Source organism: Alternaria burnsii, assembly GCF_013036055.1.
Source record: "Alternaria burnsii strain CBS107.38 chromosome Unknown 715, whole genome shotgun sequence".
NCBI classification, from domain to species: domain Eukaryota; kingdom Fungi; phylum Ascomycota; class Dothideomycetes; order Pleosporales; family Pleosporaceae; genus Alternaria; species Alternaria burnsii.
In genome coordinates, this window is record NW_024066116.1 from 363,862 (window position 1) to 386,549 (window position 22,688).

Here is a 22,688-nt window from a genome sequence, read left to right on the forward strand (position 1 = left end):
AGAGCCTTATGCACAGGTTCGGGGAGTTTCGCAGACGAATTTGGCAAGTGGAGGTCGGGGTCCGATGGAGACCAAAACATGCCGAAGCCTGTTACCTGCACACAGCCTGGACATCGCGGCGATTAGGTGCATTTCGAGAAACTTTGTCGTTAATCATAATGATAGAACAGTCATCTCTATCAGCCGTTACTTCCGTCTCGTCGGATGACGCTCATGAACCCATCGGCCCATGTCCGGGGAGAGTATCATGGGACTGCATTCCGTGCCTACAGTCGCTCTGTCTCCTCTAGACGGCACAATCTCGGGAGTATTTGTACGCATCTGACCGACGCTAGTCTAGCCCACAAGGCGCGAACCTTGCGGTTGCTCGCAGTAGGTCGGTTGGTACGCGTGAAATAGTGTAACGGTGTAGTAGATAGCGGTATCGTCGGGCTTGTCGTAGTAGTCGTAAGCCTTTACCGACGCTGCGTCGAGGCAGGTACCAAAGTTATCCTTGGGCGTTTTGTCGTGCGTGTCAGAATCGACAGCCCCGTAGCTGTCAACGCGCTTCTCGTAGCAGCTGAACGACAACCCGAATAATAGCATAATGTCAGCAATAGCCACAAAGCTGTCTTGCTTATCGCGCCCTTCGAGGCATCTTGCAGCTGTTTTCAGCGGCTTCGGCGCATCCATACATTCTGTAATGACTGCTCAATCATGGGCGCTGGGGCCCTTTGGTTCGCATCTACGCCTACTTATTATAGCTTCTATTGTTGCGACTCGTCGCGTATAAATCCTGCTCTCGCATCTAGTTTGTATGAGAGCTGACGTATGCGTTGACGGCTGACTGTAGTTTCATAACGCGCATAAAGCACGCGATATGTATTATAGTGTGTTGTAATAGATCTGACGGATTCGAGAACCTTGCGCGCGTCGGCCGGCGTGTTAGCAGCCAGCCCGCTCGCGTCATTATTGTAAGCGCTCGGATTCTTGACCCATGATAGAGCCTCATCGATAAGTGTGAGGGTCGTAGCGAAGGCAACGGTGGCCTGAATCGAAGCCCATCTTTCTTATGATCCTCTTTATCGCCGTATCGTTGTTGCTCGCGTTGTCGAGCACCGAGTAGCCCATCCTACGCTCGTTGATGTTAAAATGCTGCAGACTTTGTCATATCACCTCAACCATAGCCTTGCGACTGGGAACCTGCAAGCTGTGGCAGGGCAATAGGTAGCTCCATCAAGTCGCCATGCCTGTCAATGTAGTGGGCAACGATACCCAGAAAGTCGTGCTTGCCGCCCTTTGTCGCGCAGCCGGCAAAACTGATGTATCTCACTGAGCGCCTTCAACGTTTCCCTGGCGACCCGCGGCCGTATATCGTCGTATAAGCGCATAAGGTATCGCGTACCGCCGTGATGAGACGTCGATAGGGCACCGTCAACGTCTGGGTTAGCAGCTGCGATAAGCTCACGGAAGGCCGGCGTCGCAAACTCAGAAAGAGGCTGGTTATTCTTCACAAGCTGGCCTACTACAGGGAGCCTGAAGCGTTGTATATCAAAGCCGGACAGCTGGTTTGCCGCAGACTAACTAGTCGCATTCATAGACAGCAAGCGCTGCAGTGGGTTGTTAGCGTTTGTAGACGCCTTGCCGGTGGTTGTGTAGCTATTGCCGCGTCGCCTGCTCGTACAGTGCTCTATCGAGCTCGAGGTCGAGTTCGTCATTTCGTAAATAACTCTACGCACGTCGTGTATACGGCAGTACCGGTAGAACGAGGCGAGACGTGCAGTTCGCGTCGCGACATTACCGGTACAGTAGCCGTGCGCGTGACGAGCCACTTCGCGTGACGAGCCACCCTACTACCCTAACATTACGCGTCGTTCCATCTTCAACGCATCATAACTCAACCAATATAGACCGAACTCAGAGTGCGACCAAAGATATCGAGTCGTGCGAATTGGGTGCATATTCCAGAAGCTTTTTGCACAGTGTCGTTACCATTCGTTATGCTGTATGTGCATCAAGGTTGGTGGCTGTGCGGCCAATCAGAAGCGAACATACATTTTGGGCTGAGTACAGATACATAGAGGTTTGCTTATGTGAAACTGGAAATCAGTGCCCCACCACCACCAGGCTCAGTTGGTCAGGCTGCAAGGCATCCTCGGCCAAGCAGTTGTGCGACCTCAGCCTGATCAACCATCATTTGAGAGCTACAATGCCCACACCTTCTCTCTCTACCGTCACTGCACAAGGATCGCCACGATGGAAGCGCTCATTGCGGTCGGATTGGCAGGCAACGTGGTCCAGTTTCTCCAAGGCGCTGGCACCCTAATCGCCGAGGCCAACGCGATACGGATAAGCGGCAGCCCCTCATCACTTCCGCACCTCCAGAGCCTCTCAAAAACACTTATTGACCAAGCTGCTGTGCTAAGAACACGTCTAAAAGCATGCAATGCGACGCTGAAGGAGGAGGACCAGGCGAGTCAATGTCTCTGTGGTCGTGTCGCATTCGCTAATTGCGGCATACAGAATCTTCTAGATCTTGCAGCAGAATGCGAAGAGGCTGGAACACAGTTCATCACTTATCTTAAGAGCTTCAAGAGCCACTCCTCTTCGAAACTCTTGCAGAGCGCGAAGGACGCCATCAAATTCCAATGGCGTTCACATAAGATTGATGATTTCGTTGTCAAACTCGACAAGCTTCGCGGCTCCCTTACGTTGGGCACCGTACTAGCGTTCCGCACAAGTTCAGAGAGCAGAAACGATGAGATCCTTGGGCACTTGAAAGCGATACAGCAGGACCATAGAGCTCGGAGTTTGGATGAAACAGATATTCGAACGGCAGTAGAAACTCTCGCGGACGCCTTACAAGATCAAGCGAGTGACAAGCTTGATGTCATTCAGGACGAGATTCGGTTGTGTATAGATGAGATCAGCAGTCTACGTAGCGACCGTACTCCAGAGGAAAAGTCACGAAGTATAGAGAGTAAAATACTAAGATGGTTGGACTTCCGGCAGATCTTCTGGCGCTACGAGAGTGTTGCGACAGCGTACCAAAGGACGTATGAGTGGATTTACGACTCACCAATCACGCATAATCGTTGGTCGGACTTTCCAAAGTACTTACAACAAAACACGGGTGAGCCATACTTCATCAGTGGGAAGGCTGGAAGTGGCAAGTCGACCCTCATGAAGTTCCTCCATGGCCACTCAGATACGGGAACAGCGTTGAAGAAATGGGCGGGAACGAGCGAGCTGATGAAGTTGCACTTCTTCTTCTGGGATCTTGGGACTACCCTTCAGAAGACTCATGTCGGAATGCTGAGAGCTCTACTCCATACGGTACTCGATGAACATCCGGAGTTGGTACCAGCTGTCTTCCCAAGACTGTATCGAAATTGGAAGGCATCGGATGCGGATATCGAGCCCCAATACGTCGAGATGAAGGAAGCTTTCGAAAGACTAATCGAGAAGTCCCGTTTTATGAAACTTGCAATCTTCATAGATGGTATCGACGAGTTTGGGGGCGACCACCGCGACATGGCGCTCTTCCTACGATCACTGGCATCACCACACGTGAAACTGATTGTCTCGAGCCGTCCTATAAATGCCTGCTTGGATGTGCTGGAGGGCTGTCCCACCTTACGTCTGCAAGAGCTCACACGACCGGACATGGAGAAGTTCGTGCAAGGAGAGCTTTCATCCAATCGCCTTATGGCCCGCATGATGAAACAATTTCCAAAAAGGGCACCGGAACTGATAATCGATCTGCTCAATAAAGCAGAGGGAGTGTTTTTGTGGGTCAAGCTCGTTGTACGTCTCCTAGTCGACGGGCTCCAAAATGGGGACAATCTTGAGGAGCTACATGCCAAATTGACGGTGCTTCCTTCCGACCTCAGAGATCTGTATAAGAATATGTTTGGGAAAATGGAGATCGAGTACCAGAAGCAGGCGGCAGTAATCTTCCAGCTGCTTGACAGGTGGCGCCATTGTATAAATACTCAACTCCTTCCTGGCGTGGTCTTGTCGTACGCCATACGCTCGCCCAAAGAAGTCTTTCAAGCACCAATTGCTCCGATGACCGGTAAGACATTCAGTTGGACCATGGACACTTTGGAAAAACGTATTCGCAGCCGTTGCTGTGGCCTGGTCGAAGTTCGCTACAACGAAGACACGGAGACACTGGCCGAGTGGGCATCCACGCAAGACATCACTGTTGACAAGATCAACAGCCGTGTGGTCACATATCTGCACAGAACGGTCGCCGAGTTCATTGCAACGACCGAAGTCTGGCAGGAGGTCTGTGAGCTGACGAACGACATGGCTTTGGATTCTACGTCTAGCCTAATATCTGCATGTTTGTCAACGATGAAGCTAGCCGACCGCTATGATGAAGATGGGGTGAGATGGTATTTAGAAGCCACAGCGAGCTTTTGTCGGCAAGCTACGACCACTGAGCCTCAAATCACCCAAAAGTATGTTTATGAGATGGACCGCATCATGTCAAAGTTTCAACAGAGGTCACGTCGCCCCTACGATGGTAGATCTCGTGTCCGCACCTTACACTGGTCTGCCGAACCGCATGAGGTAGAATCAGTCGAATCGACCTTGGCTGTCGAGGAACACAAGAGTATTCATACCTTTGCGGCTAAGCGAGGTATACTGGCTCATCTACGTTTGCTGCCCTTCGGTATTGGAGATGAGGAACGGTTCGTGATCGTTCTAAATGCGTTGTTTATATGGAGGACGAGACTGTTTCGCGCCCGGAACAATGATGTGTCTCTTGACATTGCAACAAAGTTGACATCATACCTCCTGCGAAACGTCTGGGGTCCAGAATCTGTAGCATTCGGTACCAGCTTGTGGCAACAAGCGTTGACATGGTGTACGAATATGAAAGCCGACCGTTACTCGATATTAGAGGCTGCTCGGCTACTAAAGGTACTCTTGAGTGCAGTTGACGCACCGCAGTCGTTGTGGCAAAGATCAGTGCAAGCTTGGAACGACTTTATCATAGGTCCAACACATGTTTTGAAATCGTTCAGGGCTCACACAGAGGACAACCCTGCTCCGGAGAATATTACTTTGCTCAATAATCTCGAGCACCTCACTGGAACCAGAGGTAATCGACCTGCAGCTTCGGTAGCAGACCATGGGGGGATAAAAACCAATCCTAGCTCACAAGCGAGTCAAATGAAGGGAAAGAAGACCAGAAGAGATAGAAAGATCAAGCTGCGAGCGGTCGATAGAGCGAGCTGAGTGTGCTAAAATCTCTTGTCCAAATTTGTTCTATCGTTGAGGTTCTCGATACTCTCGGTTACTGTAACGTAAATAACCATATGACAATCGTGCAACTACTGACAGCAGAGACGGAATTACCCTTGCCATCCTACGAGCACGTCGGGTTTGTACTTGGCTTGACAGCAGCATTCGAAGGATTTGTTTGCCCACAGCCTGTCACCGCGCCGCCAATTGTATCGTCAACCGCAGCATTGTACGCAGCACCACAATTGGGATCGCTGGATACCGTATCAGCAAGAAGACCCTTTCAATGCCACTTCCTCCAGGACAACTTACCTCGCACCACCACTAGCGTTGTTGAACCACGAACACACATCGTGCGAGAAGCAATCCTGTGTATACGCATTGCCTATTGCGGTTCCTGAGCAGCCTGCTCCACAGCGGCCATTACAGCTGTACCTGTGGAGTATGTTAGGTACTGCATTGAAGGAAATGAGAGGGTGAATTGCGTACTCTCCACCGTTCACGCTGTTCGCGCCAAAGTTGCTGCCTACAACGCCGGTCCAGCGACATGACTGGCCGGCTGCGTTGGTCCATGATGCTGTTGCTGTAGCGCCGACCTTGAGGCAGGATATCGCGCGTTTGTCCAGGGCAGGAGACGCAGAGACTCCGATTGTTAAGAGAGCAGTGAGACGAAGACTAAGGAGATACATTTTGGGTCATGGGTTTGTACGTGATGGACTATCGGCGTTGGTGATGACTGCACTGCTGAATGTATCTCAGGGATTATCCAGTTGCTATGAATGGAGGTCAAATGGCGGGAACAAGATATCATATGGGCTACTTCAACGGCGATTCAACGCAGATCTACATTCATCTAATTGACCCTCACCGTAAAGCTGGCCATTACCTTATGTCAATCTCAAGACGTACGCTCTTGCCCTTTGGAGTGCAAGTGCTATACACTACGCCGTCCTAGCTTTCCTCTTCTCATCTTAGACTTACCACAAAACACCTTCTAATTCGCCGAGAATTCGGCCCTGTTGATCTAGTAGTCAAATTTACCCGGTGTTGTGTCGGACTAGAGATCTGTAGATCGGAGAATTAGCGGAAGCGTGCAGCCGTACCCCAACTAAACGGCTTTCATGCCGTTTCGAGGTTTCGAGATTTCTGGAAAGGAGATGGGCTAGGGTATGACGAAATATTTGGGGTCGCGACATGCAAGGGTATGATGTTGCAATGATGCTGTTACCGAGGCCCACGGAGGCTCGTCTTAGTAGTTCAGGTACGACCTACCGGACTTGGGTGGACGCAACAACTTTACTCAGGTATGCGAGTCTTGGTGTGTTATGCAGTCATGTTATACGGTATGGTAGGCTATCGTGACCTGAGTATGGGAAGATTAAAATGTCAAGGTCTACACATCTCATTTACCTAGGTATTGAGCAATACCCATGCGGCGCTGCTGATCTAAAACGCTCAACATGCTTGCACAATCCGCCAGTCATGACACATACGACCATAGGACACTGAAAATTAGGCTTCCCGTCCGCTCAGCCATATACAAGCAGTGTACCGGCGGATTAGTAGTTAGGTGGGTGACCACTAGCGAATCCCCGCTGTTGTATGTTTTTGCTATTCTTTGCACCAGGAGCGGTCTAGTGTCATGAACGTAATGGCACTTCGAAAGTCGTTTTGAGACATCACACAGCATCCTACGCGGTGCTTTTACTTCTGGATTGAGGACTGAGCCATTAGTAGGAAGTTACCCCAATCGAGGGAGGTAGTCAAACGCTACCTGCAGGTGCCCCGTGATACATGATCTCCGCTGCCTTCAACAATATCATGATAGTTCTACTAGATACCATCAGAGAGTTCACAAAAGCATGTCGTAGAAAGCAAGCTGCCCCTTTGTATGCCTTGGGTATACCACGTCAAATCGCATGGAGATGGTGGCGATCCACCCTCATACTTGTCGTTTCCTCTCCTGCGTCTGACTCCTGCTACCTGATATGTGTGTTGCACACACCGACGAACAGAGCTTATATGCAATCTAGATGCGGAGATCTCATCGTGGCTTCGGGCTTGACAACCGCGGACACTGTCTTAAGGATTGTCTTTGCGATGGCTGGGCATGAACCAACTAGCGTATATCTCGCATCTCGACCGCAGATCTAGACTTACCATATCCTCGTCGGTGTCTTGCTTGTGTTCAGCATACGTTTTTGCGATCTAGAAAATGTCAGTGAGTATTTGTAACGTGCAAAACCAAAACATGATAGTCGTACCATCTCAGCCATGACCTGTGTCATGAACGTTCAGCGTCGCAGGTTACGGGACAGGTCAATTAAGTGAGATGTGATCTTATCTCTCACCTCTGGGCTCATTGATATATCCGGAATAAGCCCCTCCCTTTGGGCAGATTCAATGGTGACGTCCATATCGCGAAGCCACAAAAGAACAGCTTTGGGCCTCAACGCAAGCTGCTCCGTCCTTGGAAAATGCGCATAAACCTTCCGATCAAGCCCGACATCCATAGTTGGTGGAGGAAGCTGCGTCTCAATTCTTGGTGTAGGACTTTCATGATTAGGTACCATGGCTGGCGGCGAGGCGATCGGCATTTTGAGAGCATTTTTCGGTAATGTATCGCACGCAGTTGGCGCCGATGATTCTGCTAAGAGCCATGAAACGTTTCGTGCTGAAAGTCGGGATGGGTTGGATGGGTACAATGGAATTGCACGTTGGCTTGTCAGATGTTTGTAAGAAGAATTGGATGCAGCATATTTAGATACTTTGGAGGGGTGCAAAGGAATGGCGTGTTGGCTTATGAAGTGGTTGTAGGAAGTATTGCCCTGGTATCGCGAACTCATATTGGTTTTGTGGATAGGAATAAGGTCTATGGAAAGAAAGATGATGGGCGAAGGCGGTTGGTTGATAGCAACAAGACGTAGATCTCCCTTCTCCTGGAGTTTGCCAGCTGCCTTTACCTCGCTGCTCCGAAATGATAGTTAGTTGCCCTATCGGTCATTGCCTGCGTCGCAAACATCAGGTAATAGAGACGCCGCATGGCACGCACGATATACCATAAGCACATATCCCAGAGGTCCCGCAGTCAGCTTTGAGGATATTTAGACAGTTTCGGATGCTACTATTACTGAAACCTGAGATTCGAGAAGCGCGAAGATGGGTTTTACCTCGCGTGTATAGCGTCATGATCGGATATAGCGCCAACTTCGTCGATGGGACTTTGCCTCACTTGACCTAAATGGGTTGAGGTCTCAGGTCTTCCCTCCAACCCGTCTAAAATGATTCTCTCATACCTTCCTCACTCACACGTAGCAGCGCTTTCTTAGCGTATGAACAGTAAACACTTGACCCACGTGGCTCAAGCGTCCACACAACTACGCAACTGAGTAGCCACACTCTGTCGCAACCTCATTATCCTCACCCACACTCAATTGCACCTTGCAGAACTTTACCCACACTTACAAACAAGTCACCCAAACTATGGCTCATAACAATCACCCGCCGCCCACGAACCAAGGTCGCCAATTCATCCAGCATCCCATACAAGCACCAAATGCCGAGATCGCCGCCAGAATCGGCTTGCCAGATGACGCGGAACGTGTCTACTTCCGCAAAGTCCGACAGGTTTTCTTCCGTGATCAAGACTTCAACGACGGAAATATCGAAGCACATATCCTTCCCGAACGTGGAGCTTCGAGCTACCAGTTCGGCTTAGTCCACAGGCAGATGTAAAATTTGCAAGGCAACCTTCAGTCGAGAATGTGGGCCTCTCCGGAGGTTAACGCATCGGTATGGCAATTACTACTTACACCGTGTTCTTCTCTAATACACATGCAGTACTTCAACGTCGGTTTCGAATATAATAACCATGTACGCCTTCTACAGCTTGACCATCCTGCTTTCGAGACCCTGACCTGGGACGAGCGGGCCCCGCATGTTGAGGCCGCTTTCAACAAGCAACTGCTCGCGAAGATTACCGCTCCAGTTCAACAAGCAGTCGATATTCGCCGCGTATTCGAACAGGACAACGGTATATGGCTTCACATATACCAAAAACTGTATCTAACTGCAGCGAACACCGCGTGGAACACGGCCGAATGGGAGATTCTGGACGAAGGCTACTTCCCACCATTCAACAGGAGCCTCCTATACGCAAACGTCCGTGAGGCTATGCAGCACTTCGAGAATCGACCCGGACAGGATACCATCCCGGTACTGCAAACCGTGTTTGGTACCGTGTTTGGTACCATGTCAAACCGATTTACGCCGACCTTCACCCCTACGGTCGTGCAGCCGATAAACGAAGCAGCTTAGAAAGCACCGTGGTAGGCTAGATTGACCAACATGGCTTCTTTGGTGTGGGCGGTTTGTCCACGGCTGCAGCAGGAGAGCTGTTCAATTTCTACCTCGTCGTCATTAGATAGTAGAGTCTTGATGCCGAAATCACCGCTGTTCTCCACCACCACTTGTGATGACATGCAATGTCAGAGTCCAACAAGGCTTTACTTGCGAAGATTACTATCTTAATCTGATAAGCTTTTGCGTAGTTGGAGCAGTGCTGATCCTATCTGCCCTTGTATACGTCCGAATAACGGAGTGAACATCCCTGGTGATTGAGTCGCATCTTCGCTAGAGACGTACACAAAGGTAAAAGGTAAGTCTGGGTGTAAGGTCGAGCAGGCCTTGTCAGCCTCAAGTGTACGATTATGCGTTATCTCGATATGTTTCCTGCACTTCATGAATAGCATGTCGAATATGGTGAGACCACGGTGAGCGTTAAGCTACGATGCTCGTAATCCACTTACTCCTTACTATCGCTAGTACCTTAAGAAATCTAGAGGTTACAAAGAACCGCAACGTCTTCGACCACGAGTTCGCAGTATCTCAAGGACAATACTTGGATATAGTCAAAAGGTACGCAAATCCGGAGAAGAAGTCGTCTGTTGTCAAGAGAGAGGATGCAGATACCGAATTGAAGAGGAGGGCAGGCGTGTTGACGGAAAAGTGTGACATGGCCAGCATCTTTTTTCTCATCAAGGGAGCATTGCTTAGTAGGTGATAAAATCCGCACTAGAGGCATACCGACAACTCACTCGTTGGTTTGGAAGAACTCAGCGAAGCTGATTCTGAGGCGAAGGTAGCAAATTTGTGCAGCTAAATCTGTAAAGAACAACCGCTCTTTACCTATGTATATATAGATAGCTAAGTGACCTAGCAGAAGCTATGTTGTTTGGGCCAATACCCGCAACATTCCCTATCCCACCCTGTGAAGCTGCGTACACGGTCGACCGTCAATGCAGATCAAGGTCAGCAATCAGCAGTATCTTGCTCCATCAGAAGAGGATGTCCTTGATGCCTACGTGATGCGAATGCCTGACAAAACTTCTCTTTGCCGGTCTCAAGGCGAGGAGAACAAAAGAGAAACGGGGACAAGAAGAACGATGGGGACATCATAAGGTTGTTTCAAGCACCATCGGACGCCTTCCGCAGTCTTACTAATCTCCCCTCGGCTCAAACTTGTCATCGCCAAACAACGTACACCATCTTCTATCACCGCAATATCCGTACCTAACTCCGGGATCTATTCGGCCCGCACAGAATCTTGGAAGCGTGTTGGAGCTGTTGCATTGGTCAGTTCATCGTGCTCCGTGCTTTTCGAGTACGTACGCTTCGTTGCATTGCTTAAGCAAGCATGATGTAATTTCTTTGGTAACTCAACAATCAACATTATATTGAAAATGTGAGAAGTATATATCCACTTCCATTCTCACAGTGCAGAGAGACACACTTGAACGAGTGAACTAAATATTGCATAAACACACGCACCTAGGCTTCCGCCAGTCGCTATAATGTCCAGCTTCAAAAATGTTATGGTTATCGGAGTAAGTGTTATCCATTGCAGATAACCCGCGGTGGTGTGGTGGTCGACCGCAGTGATGTGTATCCAGAAGAATATACTAATAATCATCCAGGCCGGCGGCAACCTAGGGCCGGCAATCTTGTATGCCTTGCTCCACCACTCCTCTTTCAACACGACCGTTCTTTCACGTGAGGGCTCTTCATCCACCTTTCCGCCAGGCGTCAAAGTGCTTCGCGCAGATTACAACTCGATGGATAGTCTTAAAACCGCTTTCATGGGCCAAGACGTCGTAGTATCTCTTGTTGCTGGGGCTGTTCTTGGTAACCAAAACAATCTTATTGACGCTGCTATCGCTGCTGGAGTCAAACGTTTCCTCCCCTCGGAATTCGGCTCGAACACCACTGATGCCCGGACAAGAGCTATCGTGCCTATGTATAAATCTAAAGTCGAAACTGTCGATTACCTCAAAAGCAAAGAAAGCGAGATCAGCTGGACAAGTATAGTAACCGGCCCATTCTTTGACTGGGGACTCAAAGTGGGGTTTTTGGGGTTTGATGCAGCGCACAAAGTCGCGACGCTGTACGAGGACGGCACAGCCAAGTTCTCGAGCACAAACCTGCACACCATCGGTCTTGCCGTTGTCAAAGCACTCGAAAATGCTGAAGGTACGAAGAATCAGTATGTGTTTGTATCAGGCTTCCAGACAAGCCAGAAAGAAATCCTCGAAGTCGCGGAGAAGGTCACGGGAAGCAAGTGGATTGTGAGGAATGCTAGCGTCGATGACGCTATCAAGAAGGGAAATGAGAAGATTCTTCGAGGTGATTACTCGGGCATCGAGGATTTGATCTTGGGTGCGACGTTTGGGCCAAAGCAATTGGGCGACCTGAGCCTGGCGGGGCTATGGAACGAAAAATTGGATCTGGTGGAAACCGATATTGAGACATCAGTAAGTGCGGCATTTGCAGGAAGACTAGTTTATGAAGCATCGATCAGCGAGTAGAAACTGAAGGAAGTCTGCACAGTACAAGAAAACCGATCTACACATAGAAGATGCTTGGAGTAGACTCTACCAAGATATCATAGCAAACCACCATATCTGCCACGTTTTCCCATGATGTTCAAGTAAGATCGGCTTTTCCCGTATCCTTTTTGATGTCATCTTCGACTTGAGCCTGCTGTTGCTGCGATTTCTCTAGTTGCGCCTGTGCCTTCTTCTTCTGCTCCTCACTCATGGGTCGTGGCAGCAAACTGGCGTCAGGGTGCCACAGCTCCTCCTCTGTCGCATTGGATCCATCAACATCCTCGAGCTCTGGTGTGAGCGCGCGATACTCCGGTGGAACGCGGTCCAAAAAGGCTTTAACCAGCCGCGGGCTCAAACCTACTGCGTCAAGAACCGCACGATCAGCCGAAAGAGTTCGTAAGACACCGTCTTTTCCAAGCGATATAATGCTTAGAGGATCTTTGTTGAACTTTGCAAGGATTGCGGTCACCTCTTGCTGATCAGGGTGATTGCGATCGTAGGTATGCGGTGGGTTTGAAGGCGCCTCCGATGAAGTTGGCTCTGATGAAGTGTCTTCGGTCATCGCTTGATTATTTCTGAGTATTCGAGATGGTCTTGAACGTGGGTGAACATATATTCATCGCTCAGCGTCAAAGCTGAGTTGTGGATAAGCGTGCTAAAACCGGTTTTCGGTCATATGCACACCTGATACATCATAAGCGCTACCCGTGACTGCCCTGCTATGCTGACAACCGGCAGTTCAACCAACGATCCTTCCCGACTTGTCACGTCTTGGCTTGCATACCTCGGCCCGGACCGAACGACAGCCACGTTCATAGCTTAGTCTTTCTAAGCAACGTGGCGGATCTCTTCAAAGGCTATGATAGTAGTAACGCAGGAGCATCGAATGGTCCGTTACCCACTGGTCAGGACAGTAGTATGATGTAAAGCAGATGAATGACAGCATTGCGATCTGAAGTCCACCTAGTTACAACATGCCAAGGTGGCCTAAGTAAGACGCCCGACAGAAGCCAAGACAGAACTGATAACATGACATGAGGTGAAGGATTCATTCAACAAGGCCAAGGAAACCTATTCACCTACTTGGAAGCTGCTCGGGTCTTATCATGATATGTTAAGTAAGGCAACCAAAGCATCAACAAAGACAGCGAGGGGAATGTCCTGGAGTGGTAATCGCCAATGCTGACCTAGTCAATCATCTCCTCTTCAGTCTGAGATGTAGCGCCTTACTGTCCGAGTTGAGGGTGGTTGAAACGAGATTTGGAGACATTGTTAGGAGAAGACTCAAGCATAAAAGCTCGATGGAAGGGCCTCTTCGAAGCGGAAATCCCCACCAGCTCAGAAACGACAGTGTTTCATCTTGTGCACCCTCCAATACGTGAGACATACAACATGTTGGGCAAAAGCTATCTGGCGTTGGCCGTTGCTATTCTCCCTACTGTAAGTCGGAGTCCATTTATAACAACACCATGTATCCTAACATAATAACGAAGATTGGAGCCACAGCAATTAACAGATCACGATCTCCTGCCGAAAATCGTCACGTCGAGGGGCCATTTTCGGAGGTCGTGAAGGATCTCAAGACAGACGCTACAGGAGCACTTAGCGTCGGACCGGACGGTGTCTTGCGTAGTTTCGCGGGCAATCTCGAAGTCATTGATTACCGTCAGCTGGATCCCGAGCAGGTTCGATGGTTCGGCAAGCAACAGCTCAGCGCCTGGTCGAACGATGCAGAGATACCAGAGTCAGTGTCTGCCTTGGTACAAGGTACCATTGACGGACGACTCGTCACAGACGAAACACTTCTTTTACACCCCAGCGAGAAGCCGCAAATTGGACAGAAGTCTTCTTCCACTCAGAGTGAGAAGCGAAGTGCAGATGACCTTTTCATCAGGCAATCAGCGCTCTGTGCTGGTACAACTTGTGGGAGTCTTAACGATTGTATCCCGAGGGGTTGCAATGCCTGCTACTTTCCCAACGGCCCGCCTGACGGTCGTTGCCTGGACCCCAACCCCAACATTCCACCTCGGTAGATTCGTACAATGCTCCACAGTATGTCGGAGTGGAGATTGAAGAGCAACTCCTGAAATTCGGCTCATGTTAAGCGATCATCACCACCGCAATGCATGTATGTACATCCACTAGGTAGTCAACATCGCTTCTTCATTACCGTGCGGCCGCCCAAGTCATCGTCTGAAGTCAAACTGTGTTGTTCTGGTGCCAATTTCGCCTCTCTTAGAATGCGAACAGTATGACGAACACTAGAAGAATGATATAGTATAGTGCGCTCGACTCACTCATGGCTGCATCTAACAACTGCAGCATTCTGCATGGCTTCGCAGTTCCTTACTGTAGTGTGGATTTGCGCATATCACTTTTCAAGAAGATTTGCCTATGATAGAGATGTCTTTGCGTTGACCGCCACCCGTCTTCAACACCAAGGACCATTCTAAAGGGAGCACACGTCTAGCCGACTCATTCGGCACGCGCTGAGCATCTGGATGAATCCAGACCCAACCTTCGCGTAGAACAATATACGCGCTCATTTCAAACGAGCCGTAGATCTCGAAGGCAAGCTCGAAAGGTGGCCCATCCAGAACGAAGTAAGTTTGGTTGAAGCTTTGATGCTAAATCACCTATAAGTAAAGGAACATGGGTCGATGGGTCGGCACTCACCGCGTAGAGGTGAACCTTTTCCACTAACTGTGGATATTGGACATCAACAAAATACTTAACATGATGCCAGTCGATCTTTTGACTTTCCATGTGGGTGTTGCCATGGATTATCTTGAAATTCATCTGAAACATCTTCGCGGCATGTGCCACTTCGCCTGGACTATGTGGTTCTGGCAGAAACATGCCAAGTCCGCAACATGGCTGGGAGAATTCCGATCCACCTGTAGCCTTTGCAAGCCCGCCGATGAGAGCGATCTGCTCTTCTACGTGAGATGCTCTTGGTCGATCTTTCGCATCCGGCCTCATCATATGTCGGATCAAGCCGACTAGATGCTCATCTGCTGGTCTTCGGCACATATTCTCCTCAGTATCGAACCAATGTATAATCCTGTCGAGATTTGCCTGGAACGACTTATCTTCCCTTGCACGTAGTGTCTGTGTGGTTTCGAGTGAATAGCCCATGCATAATGTGATGATTTCGAGGAAGACGCACCCCATCGCAAAGATGTCTGAAGAAGAGCCGCTCGGGTCGTAGCTTGCGACCTCGGGGCTAAAATATTTCGGCGTGCCACGCTCGCCGTTATCCGTAAGACTCGACGACAGAGTGGAAAAGTCAGTTGCAGAGCCGAAGTCAGTTACCCAAAGGCCGTCGGCTGACAGAACTACATTCGACGGTTTCAAGTCCTTGTGTTTGATACCGGAGCCGTGCAAATACGTGACAGCACTCGCTATACAACCGATTGTCTTTTCGAGATACGTGATCGTGCTATTCAATGTGTGCTGGCTGTCGCTGCCTGTAAGACCTAGAGACAGGAAAGCAGGCTCTCGGTCGTGATCGTGACTTTCGGAGTAAAATGATAACAGAGCGTCGGTGGCTTCCCAGTTTCCATCTGTTGTGCGTTTCCGCAGCCAATCTGCGTCTTCCAATAGTGTTGCAAGATCGCAAGTAGCGACAGGCCATAGTAGAAGGCCGAGGACCGGCCCACGAGTATAGGTTCCTATAAGACGTATGATGTGCGGATGACTGAGACGTTTGATGATCTCGATCTCTCGACGTTCGCTTTCTCTGATCTTGCGTCGGACATATTTGCGCTTCCATGCTAGCCGAATCCCGTTGCTTGCTATTTCCGTTTCGTAAACCCCACCATGTACTCCATGTCCTAGAAAGCGACCTTCTACCAATGGCACTCTTTCATCTTTCTCGTAGTCAACATGTGACGTGCCGCGACCTGACCAATCCACCGGTGCGCCGTTCACTAATTCGCAGGGCAGCGTTTCCGGGGGTGGGAACGGGTCGGGCTTAAGTTGCTGGGAGCTTTGCTGCGAAGAGAACATGGCTTCTGATCACAAGCTTATTCTAAGTGTGGAAGCTCACGTCAAAATCTCGCTGGTCGCAATCTCATGCTGCTGGAAAACGACCGCCGCAGGCCTACATTGCAGGGGAGCTGTTGACGTCCAGTGCTCGTTTCTCGTACAAAACGCACTTTTGCCGATGGCGGTAGCGCGAAGAGAGAGGAAGGACGCGGGCTCAAGAGACGATGTTCGTGCCAGGTGCCCCCAGGGCGAAGCGACCGCGATTAGCTCGGAGGGGTGCGAGCCAGCGCGTCGTCTCAGCTGTGTGCCCCACTTACGTTTCCTTGCACAATCCAGAGTGCAGCTGAGCGAGCAGATTCGGGTTACGCGGTGAACGCCTTGTTTCAAGAGGGCAGGGCAGTCAAACTGCGACACTAATTTCGTTCGCCGAGTGACTTGGAGATGCAGCCCCTCATGCTGTATTTGCTGGAGGCGCGGTGTATGATTTGTCGCAATGATGTTCGAGAGCAAGCCGCAAGCGCTGAGCGCGGCACGTACCCAGCGCTTACCGGATATTTTTGGAGAGTGGAGGAGCATACTTTGACGCTTTTGCGCAAGGCGACAATGCGGTGAAGCCTTGCGTTCAAAAGCGAGCCCAAGACTGTCTCCAGAAAACGCGCTTGCAAGCTTCGATCGGAATGCGCAGCCTTTAACCTATTCGTCATTCCATGCGCATCCATGCAAACTTTGAATGTCTACTCAGAGTTATGAGTGAAAAGTTGCCCTAAATGGCATTAGCCCATGCCGCGACAGGGTATTCGTGGCCCAGTGGGTAACCATAAGCAATCTGATGCAGAAGCTAAACATCGCCCCCAATGTGGTGCTCAATATCTCATATGTTTTGCAGCATTCTCACAACTCCCTACTTGATTCTTCTCTCGTCCAAAGTCGAAGGAACACAGCTGTCAAGATCGATTATGACATTTAGGCCTTCCCACTACGAGCACCTATCCAACAGAAGCGAGGAGTTCTACGAGCCCGCCGAGCCGTACAGAAGTCCATCGACCTCGAGCGATGTAGAACATCTTGGATTACATCGCCACGATACAAACACCTATATCCAGCCATATGTGTCTCCCATCTCAAGAGGCGCCAGTTTGCAGGACCATGAATCATTCGAAGTGCCGCTGCAAGGCAAACAAGAGTCCGTTTTCCATCAGCATATACTACTATCGTCTGCTACCCATGACTTCGATGCCTCAAGCTTGAAGCCTGACACCTCTTTCGATCCGCCGCAAAAGCGAAAAGAAGGCTCTTGGGCGGATGTGCTTAACGACTGGTGGTGGTGGGAGCTTGGTAGCTTACTTCTGAGCTGCGCATGCTTCATTGCCATCGTCATTACGCTGTGTGTAGTGCAGGGAGATCCACTATCCTCATGGCGCTCTGTTGTATCGCCCAACGCTCTGATCTCGACTCTCGCTACAATATCGAAAGCAAGTCTCCTGCTTGCAGTTGCATCGTGCATATCGCAACTCAAATGGCTGTATTTCGAAAGCGCGCCTCATCGATTACAGGATATACAGGTCTTTGACGACGCTAGCCGCGGTCCGCTGGGGGCTGTGAACCTTCTCATGCGCCTTGGCTCCAAGGAAGCTTTCACACGTCAAAGCGGTGGAGCTGGATGGGCGTTTTGGGCCTCGATTTTGACGATTCTCGCGCTAGCTTCGGATCCTTTCGCGCAACAGATTCTCTCTTTCCCACTTCGAACCGTGCCGGACTTGACGGATCCGGCATCGGCTTTTATCTCTGCATCGCAAGTTTACGATACGGCTATCACTGGATACGAAAGGAACAGCCAGGACCTCAATATGGATATGGCCATGCAGGGCGCCGTCCAAAATGGCCTTTACACCCTGAATTCCCCAATGACGTTCGGTTGTACCACTGCAAATTGCACATGGCCAACCTTCTACACTTTAGGGATCTGCAGTTCGTGTAAGAACGTCACAGATCAACTGGACGTGAGCTGTACAGAAGACGAACAATCTAACCGAGCACTTATCGGAAGCTGCAATTATACGTTACCGTCAGGGTTGGCAGTGTCTGGCCAATACGGCTCTAACGCTGTTGGCGAGTTTGGACCACTCCTGAATGCTACTGCGAAAGCAGGAAGCCACACCTTCATGAAGGAGCATGGAAACCTCACGGACTTGCTTGTTCTTGCTGGCGTTACGCGTTTCAGCGAAACATGGCGGAGGTACACACGTCCTGAAGCGTATGAATGTCGACTCTCATGGTGTGCGAAACGCTACTCCGGTGTCAAGGTCACCAAAGGCGAGATTCTTACACCACACATACGAACCTGGCCCTTGACGTCTCCTTCCGGATCTACCCTTAATGACGGCATTCGTTTGGGTCGCTTTGAGGTGGGAGAGAATACAGACTTCGATGGGCCAAACGGGACGTTCGTGGTCAACGCGGTAGAGCACAACATGCTGGCGAACTGGCTTGCGACAGATTTCTTCACAACGGTCGAACAAGATGCCGTGGGACGGGTGCTATACACGCACTCGGACATGTCGCAAACTTTCGACAACATCGCGACTTCGATGACGAACAGGATACGCGAAAATGACAATGCCACTCGGGTATATGGGACTTCGTATCGCGAAGAGACCTATATCCGAGTGAGCTGGCCTTGGCTCATTCTACCTGGCGTTGTGGTGCTTATGAGTGTTGTCTTATTTATAGCCAGTATCGTATTGAGCAGAGGCGACAAGCAAGGGCTATGGAAGAGCACGACGTTAGCACCTCTTTTCACCCACATGCGAGGATGGGAACATGAAGGCTTGAGAGTCGGAAGATGGAGCGAGATGGAGAACCAGGCGAAGGGTATGAGAGGAAGGTTGCAAAGGGACGAGCAGGGCAGCCTGGACTTTGTTAGGTCATGATATGCAGGCACTGGAAGTGTTTGGCTATGCGGACCAGCGGCTAGACTTGCGGAGAGCTGGGCGCCTGACAATGGTGATAAGCCTGGCGCTACCCCGCTATGGTGCTGCACCTCCACAACTATTTTTCCGTCCTTCCAGATCCTCCAAAGTAATAATGGCAAATTCCGAGCGCACTATGCCATGCAATCTCTGTAGTGCCCTGCTCGAGATGTTTCAAGGGTTGCGGAAGGAGCCTATCGATATCTCGACTTTCCAATCGCAAGGCGCACTTCAATGTAGCGAACACACATTGCTGGTCCAGAAGTTCACAGAACACTGCCAGACGCCATCGAGGCATCATAATCGACCAGCCCAGAAGGACATGGGATTTTACTGCGGGCAGAGTCTTGGAGAGGTAACGCTAACTGAATCGGTGGAGAAGCTGGGGGTGGTTTGGGAGCTCTTACTCTCCCCGAGTGACAACGGCACAGAAGACTTCGCGAAAGGCGACACAATGGACCCTGACTGGGTTGATCTGACTAAAATCAAGCAATGGAAGTCTGATTGTCTAACCCTACATGGAAGCAGATGCAACAACCCCATGAAAATCTGGAAGACTACACCAGCGTGGCTTGTGGACGTCGAGCTGCAGTGCGTAGTTCCTGGAAAGGAACAAGTCAATTTTGTTGCGTTGAGCTATACATACGGAGACCGTCTCGGTCTCAAGATGGACGCTGAGCTTAGTGCGAGACTTCGAGAGACTCATGCATTCCAGAGCCCAGACATAGCGACGCGGATCCCCCCCACGCTTGCACATGCTATGTTTGTAACGAAGAACCTAGATGAACGATATCTGTGGGTGGACGCCTTGTGCATAGGTCACGACGATCCTACAGAAACTGCGCGTCAGCTTACAATGATGGGTTCGATCTACGCCAGTGCTATACTGACCATCATCGCTACTGATGGAGATGCTGGAGAAGGCATCTCCGGCTTGAACGGTATATCCGAATCCAGAGCATTGGAGCAGAAAGTCTTTCCATTTGGATCGCGCAAGATTATCGTTCGCAGCACCGGCATATTTTCTTTAGTCCACGGAGGTACCCCATACTTCTCACGAGGATGGACTTACCAAGAACATCGGCTAGCAAAGAGAAAGCTCTTCTTCCTAAAGAAGTCGGCACACTGGGAGTGTCAGCACCGGCAGTCTCATGAAGAACTCACATCACGTGCAGAAATAGAGTCGTACATCGAGCCACGGCTCGTGGAAAGCCTCGACGGATTTCCAGAACTAAGCTCGTTTGGAAACATCATTTGCGACTACAATGGGAAAGATTTACGTTACCCAGAAGATGCGCTACCAGGGATTACTGGAATGTTAGCTGTGCTTAGTCGTTCTTTCGAGGGCGGCTTCCTTTTCGGCGTTCCGGAAATGTTCTTTCATCGAGCGCTTGCATGGACCCCACACTGGTCGCATACGGAACTTGAGCGTCGAGAGCTATCTGATCGACCAAGACAAGATCAACTACCAGCGGGCCAATTGCCATCATGGTCATGGATTGGATGGAAGGGAATGGTGAAGCTTGGCGAAGAAGCGGCTAGGATAAATGATATATGTGCCACTATTGAGGAGACTTATCCCATGGTCGAGTGGTACACAGCTTCGTCGCCTACGACGAGCGCGTCTGAACGTCGGCGCATCCGTTCCACTTGGTATGAACACCGCGAAGAATGGAAAAGCGGAACCATAGATCTCCCCGGTTGGACAGCGGTAGAAATGGAGAGCGAGGAAGGTACGTACAAGGGAGAGCCACGCATCTTTCCAGCCGGGTGTGGAGACCGGGTGTATCGCCATCGAAACATGATGCACAACAAGAACCACGGTCCAACCAATGATTGGTACTTTCCGTTTCCAGTCCCAGAAATCTCAAGCGCAACAGTGGCTTCAATGCCCGAACAAACACCATACTTGTTCAGTCGAACACAGCGGAGTTTTGTTCTTGGGCAAAAGCCTAATGGAACCAGGGACGAAACAGATGACGACAGTAACAAACTCATCGCTCTCTGTGATTCTTCGAGTGGAAATTCAGTTGGTGCACTTCACCTGCATTCTAAAGAGCAGCTGAAACTGTTTCCTTTCGCAAAGATCACGCCTTCATCGGGCCACGACGCCCCTCATGATCGCTTCGATATGCACACAATCATGAAGGAAAAGCGAAACATAGATATAGTTGCAGACACTGCGGATAAAAGTCTGCCCAAGATAGAAATCGTCGCTGTCAGTATGACTCGCGTTGACAGCAAAACTTGGAATCAAGAAGCTGAACGCGCTGAAAAGCCGTTCCGCGTCAACGAGGTAGTCAACGTCCTTTGGATAGAATGGGAGAACGATATCGCCTATCGAAGGGCTGCTGGATATGTTGGAAAACAGAACTGGCAACAGCTTGAATGTGAGGACGTTGATCTAGTCCTCGGCTAAGGCGATATTCGCTGTTGTTTGTTTCTCAAAAATCTACTTCCTCTTGCTCTTGTTGACCTCGTGCGTCTTTCGTAAACCGTGATGTTTTCTCCGCAAGCAACTGAATCATGACGGCGAAGATGTACTATCGTCATGACTGCTGATCAGGCAACCGCTGTCAGCGTACGTGCTTACCTGGTCTTCTTACCCCACCAAGGCTGAGGCCACCCGCAGTCAACCTGCAACATCAGGCTGCCACTCATCTCCATATTCTGCACCGACTGAAGATCTCTTTTCGCATACAAGCAAACAGCACCTATCGGTCATCTAAATTAGCGAATCGATCCAGACCAGCGCTCAAAATGGCTGCGCAGTTAGAGCCAGAAATCGTTCTATACGACCTAGCATGCACCAAAGGTGTCTGTTTCTCGCCCGCGGTATGGCGCGTTCGTCTCATGCTCAACTACAAGCGCATTCCATACAAGACGATCTTTATTGAGTTTCCAGATATCGAACCGACACTTAAAGGACTGTGAGTCTGCTTGCTGTCGCCTCGTCTGCGTGGTTCTAAGGGAACGCTTTAAAGAGCCCTCTAACAACCTTACCTTAGCGGCATCCACCCCGCCAAGTCCTCTACAGGCTCTAAATACACAGTCCCGGCCATCTACCATATCCCGACGAACACCTACACCATGGACTCGACCCTCATCGCCCAATTCCTGGAAGCAACATATCCAGATCGACCAATTCCCTTGATCTCCGAGCTTGGCCACGAGATTGAATCCAAATCACGTACGGTGATAGGTCCCATATTCCGCGACTCAATCATGCCACGTGAAGTGAACATCCTGTCACCTCGATCGCAGGAGTACTTTCGACGAACGCGCGAAGCTGCTTTGGGATGCAAGCTTGAGGAGCTGCTGAGTAGCGAGAGGGAAGAATTGGCGTGGCGCAAGGTTGAAGACGATATACGCGCCGTTGAGCAGTTGCTCCTGACAAACGAGAAAGAAGGGCAGTTTGTATTGGGAGCGCGGCCGAGTGCGACAGACTTCTTCCTTGCTGGATCATTGCATGCGGCGAGGACGGTTGATGAAAGCGTGTTCGCCAGGATCATGAACTACCCAGGGTTCAAGAAGATCTACGAGGCGTGTGTGCCATATATGCAGGGGCATGAGGTACTGAATCTCACAGATTAGTCGCATATATCGC

General features: G+C 50.2%; 10 protein-coding genes across 10 annotated transcripts; 5 read left to right on the plus strand and 5 right to left on the minus strand.

Annotated features, from left to right (window-relative positions):
• Positions 1-336: 336 nt before the first annotated feature.
• On the minus strand, positions 337-672 carry GT037_007262 (uncharacterized protein; the record flags this gene model as incomplete). The annotated part of the gene is made up of 1 exon (XM_038932309.1): positions 337-672. The coding sequence occupies one exon, from the start codon at positions 670-672 to the stop codon at positions 337-339; it is 336 nt and encodes a 111-aa protein (XP_038784797.1).
• A 1,563-nt stretch (positions 673-2,235) lies between these two features.
• On the plus strand, positions 2,236-5,232 carry GT037_007263 (uncharacterized protein; the record flags this gene model as incomplete). The annotated part of the gene is made up of 1 exon (XM_038932310.1): positions 2,236-5,232. The coding sequence occupies one exon, from the start codon at positions 2,236-2,238 to the stop codon at positions 5,230-5,232; it is 2,997 nt and encodes a 998-aa protein (XP_038784798.1).
• Positions 5,233-5,362: 130 nt separating this feature from the next.
• Positions 5,363-5,927, minus strand: GT037_007264 (uncharacterized protein; the record flags this gene model as incomplete). The annotated part of the gene is made up of 3 exons (XM_038932311.1): positions 5,363-5,492; positions 5,551-5,673; positions 5,728-5,927. 3 exons carry the CDS (start codon positions 5,925-5,927, stop codon positions 5,363-5,365), a joined length of 453 nt encoding a protein of 150 aa, XP_038784799.1.
• A 1,393-nt stretch (positions 5,928-7,320) lies between these two features.
• On the minus strand, positions 7,321-7,835 carry GT037_007265 (uncharacterized protein; the record flags this gene model as incomplete). Its single annotated transcript, XM_038932312.1, has 3 exons — positions 7,321-7,446; positions 7,503-7,517; positions 7,590-7,835. 3 exons carry the CDS (start codon positions 7,833-7,835, stop codon positions 7,321-7,323), a joined length of 387 nt encoding a protein of 128 aa, XP_038784800.1.
• Positions 7,836-8,721: 886 nt separating this feature from the next.
• On the plus strand, positions 8,722-9,555 carry GT037_007266 (uncharacterized protein; the record flags this gene model as incomplete). Its single annotated transcript, XM_038932313.1, has 2 exons — positions 8,722-8,955; positions 9,079-9,555. The coding sequence occupies 2 exons, from the start codon at positions 8,722-8,724 to the stop codon at positions 9,553-9,555; spliced, it is 711 nt and encodes a 236-aa protein (XP_038784801.1).
• A 1,535-nt stretch (positions 9,556-11,090) lies between these two features.
• Positions 11,091-12,101, plus strand: GT037_007267 (uncharacterized protein; the record flags this gene model as incomplete). The annotated part of the gene is made up of 2 exons (XM_038932314.1): positions 11,091-11,123; positions 11,214-12,101. The coding sequence occupies 2 exons, from the start codon at positions 11,091-11,093 to the stop codon at positions 12,099-12,101; spliced, it is 921 nt and encodes a 306-aa protein (XP_038784802.1).
• A 118-nt stretch (positions 12,102-12,219) lies between these two features.
• GT037_007268 (uncharacterized protein) lies at positions 12,220-12,684 on the minus strand (the record flags this gene model as incomplete). Its single annotated transcript, XM_038932315.1, has 1 exon — positions 12,220-12,684. One exon carries the CDS (start codon positions 12,682-12,684, stop codon positions 12,220-12,222), a length of 465 nt encoding a protein of 154 aa, XP_038784803.1.
• An 830-nt stretch (positions 12,685-13,514) lies between these two features.
• GT037_007269 (uncharacterized protein) lies at positions 13,515-14,155 on the plus strand (the record flags this gene model as incomplete). The annotated part of the gene is made up of 2 exons (XM_038932316.1): positions 13,515-13,562; positions 13,616-14,155. The coding sequence occupies 2 exons, from the start codon at positions 13,515-13,517 to the stop codon at positions 14,153-14,155; spliced, it is 588 nt and encodes a 195-aa protein (XP_038784804.1).
• Positions 14,156-14,500: 345 nt separating this feature from the next.
• On the minus strand, positions 14,501-16,133 carry GT037_007270 (uncharacterized protein; the record flags this gene model as incomplete). Its single annotated transcript, XM_038932317.1, has 2 exons — positions 14,501-14,749; positions 14,799-16,133. 2 exons carry the CDS (start codon positions 16,131-16,133, stop codon positions 14,501-14,503), a joined length of 1,584 nt encoding a protein of 527 aa, XP_038784805.1.
• Positions 16,134-17,068: 935 nt separating this feature from the next.
• On the plus strand, positions 17,069-22,675 carry GT037_007271 (uncharacterized protein; the record flags this gene model as incomplete). The annotated part of the gene is made up of 4 exons (XM_038932318.1): positions 17,069-19,035; positions 19,238-21,471; positions 21,834-22,011; positions 22,090-22,675. The coding sequence occupies 4 exons, from the start codon at positions 17,069-17,071 to the stop codon at positions 22,673-22,675; spliced, it is 4,965 nt and encodes a 1,654-aa protein (XP_038784806.1).
• Between the last annotated feature and the right edge of the window lie 13 nt (positions 22,676-22,688).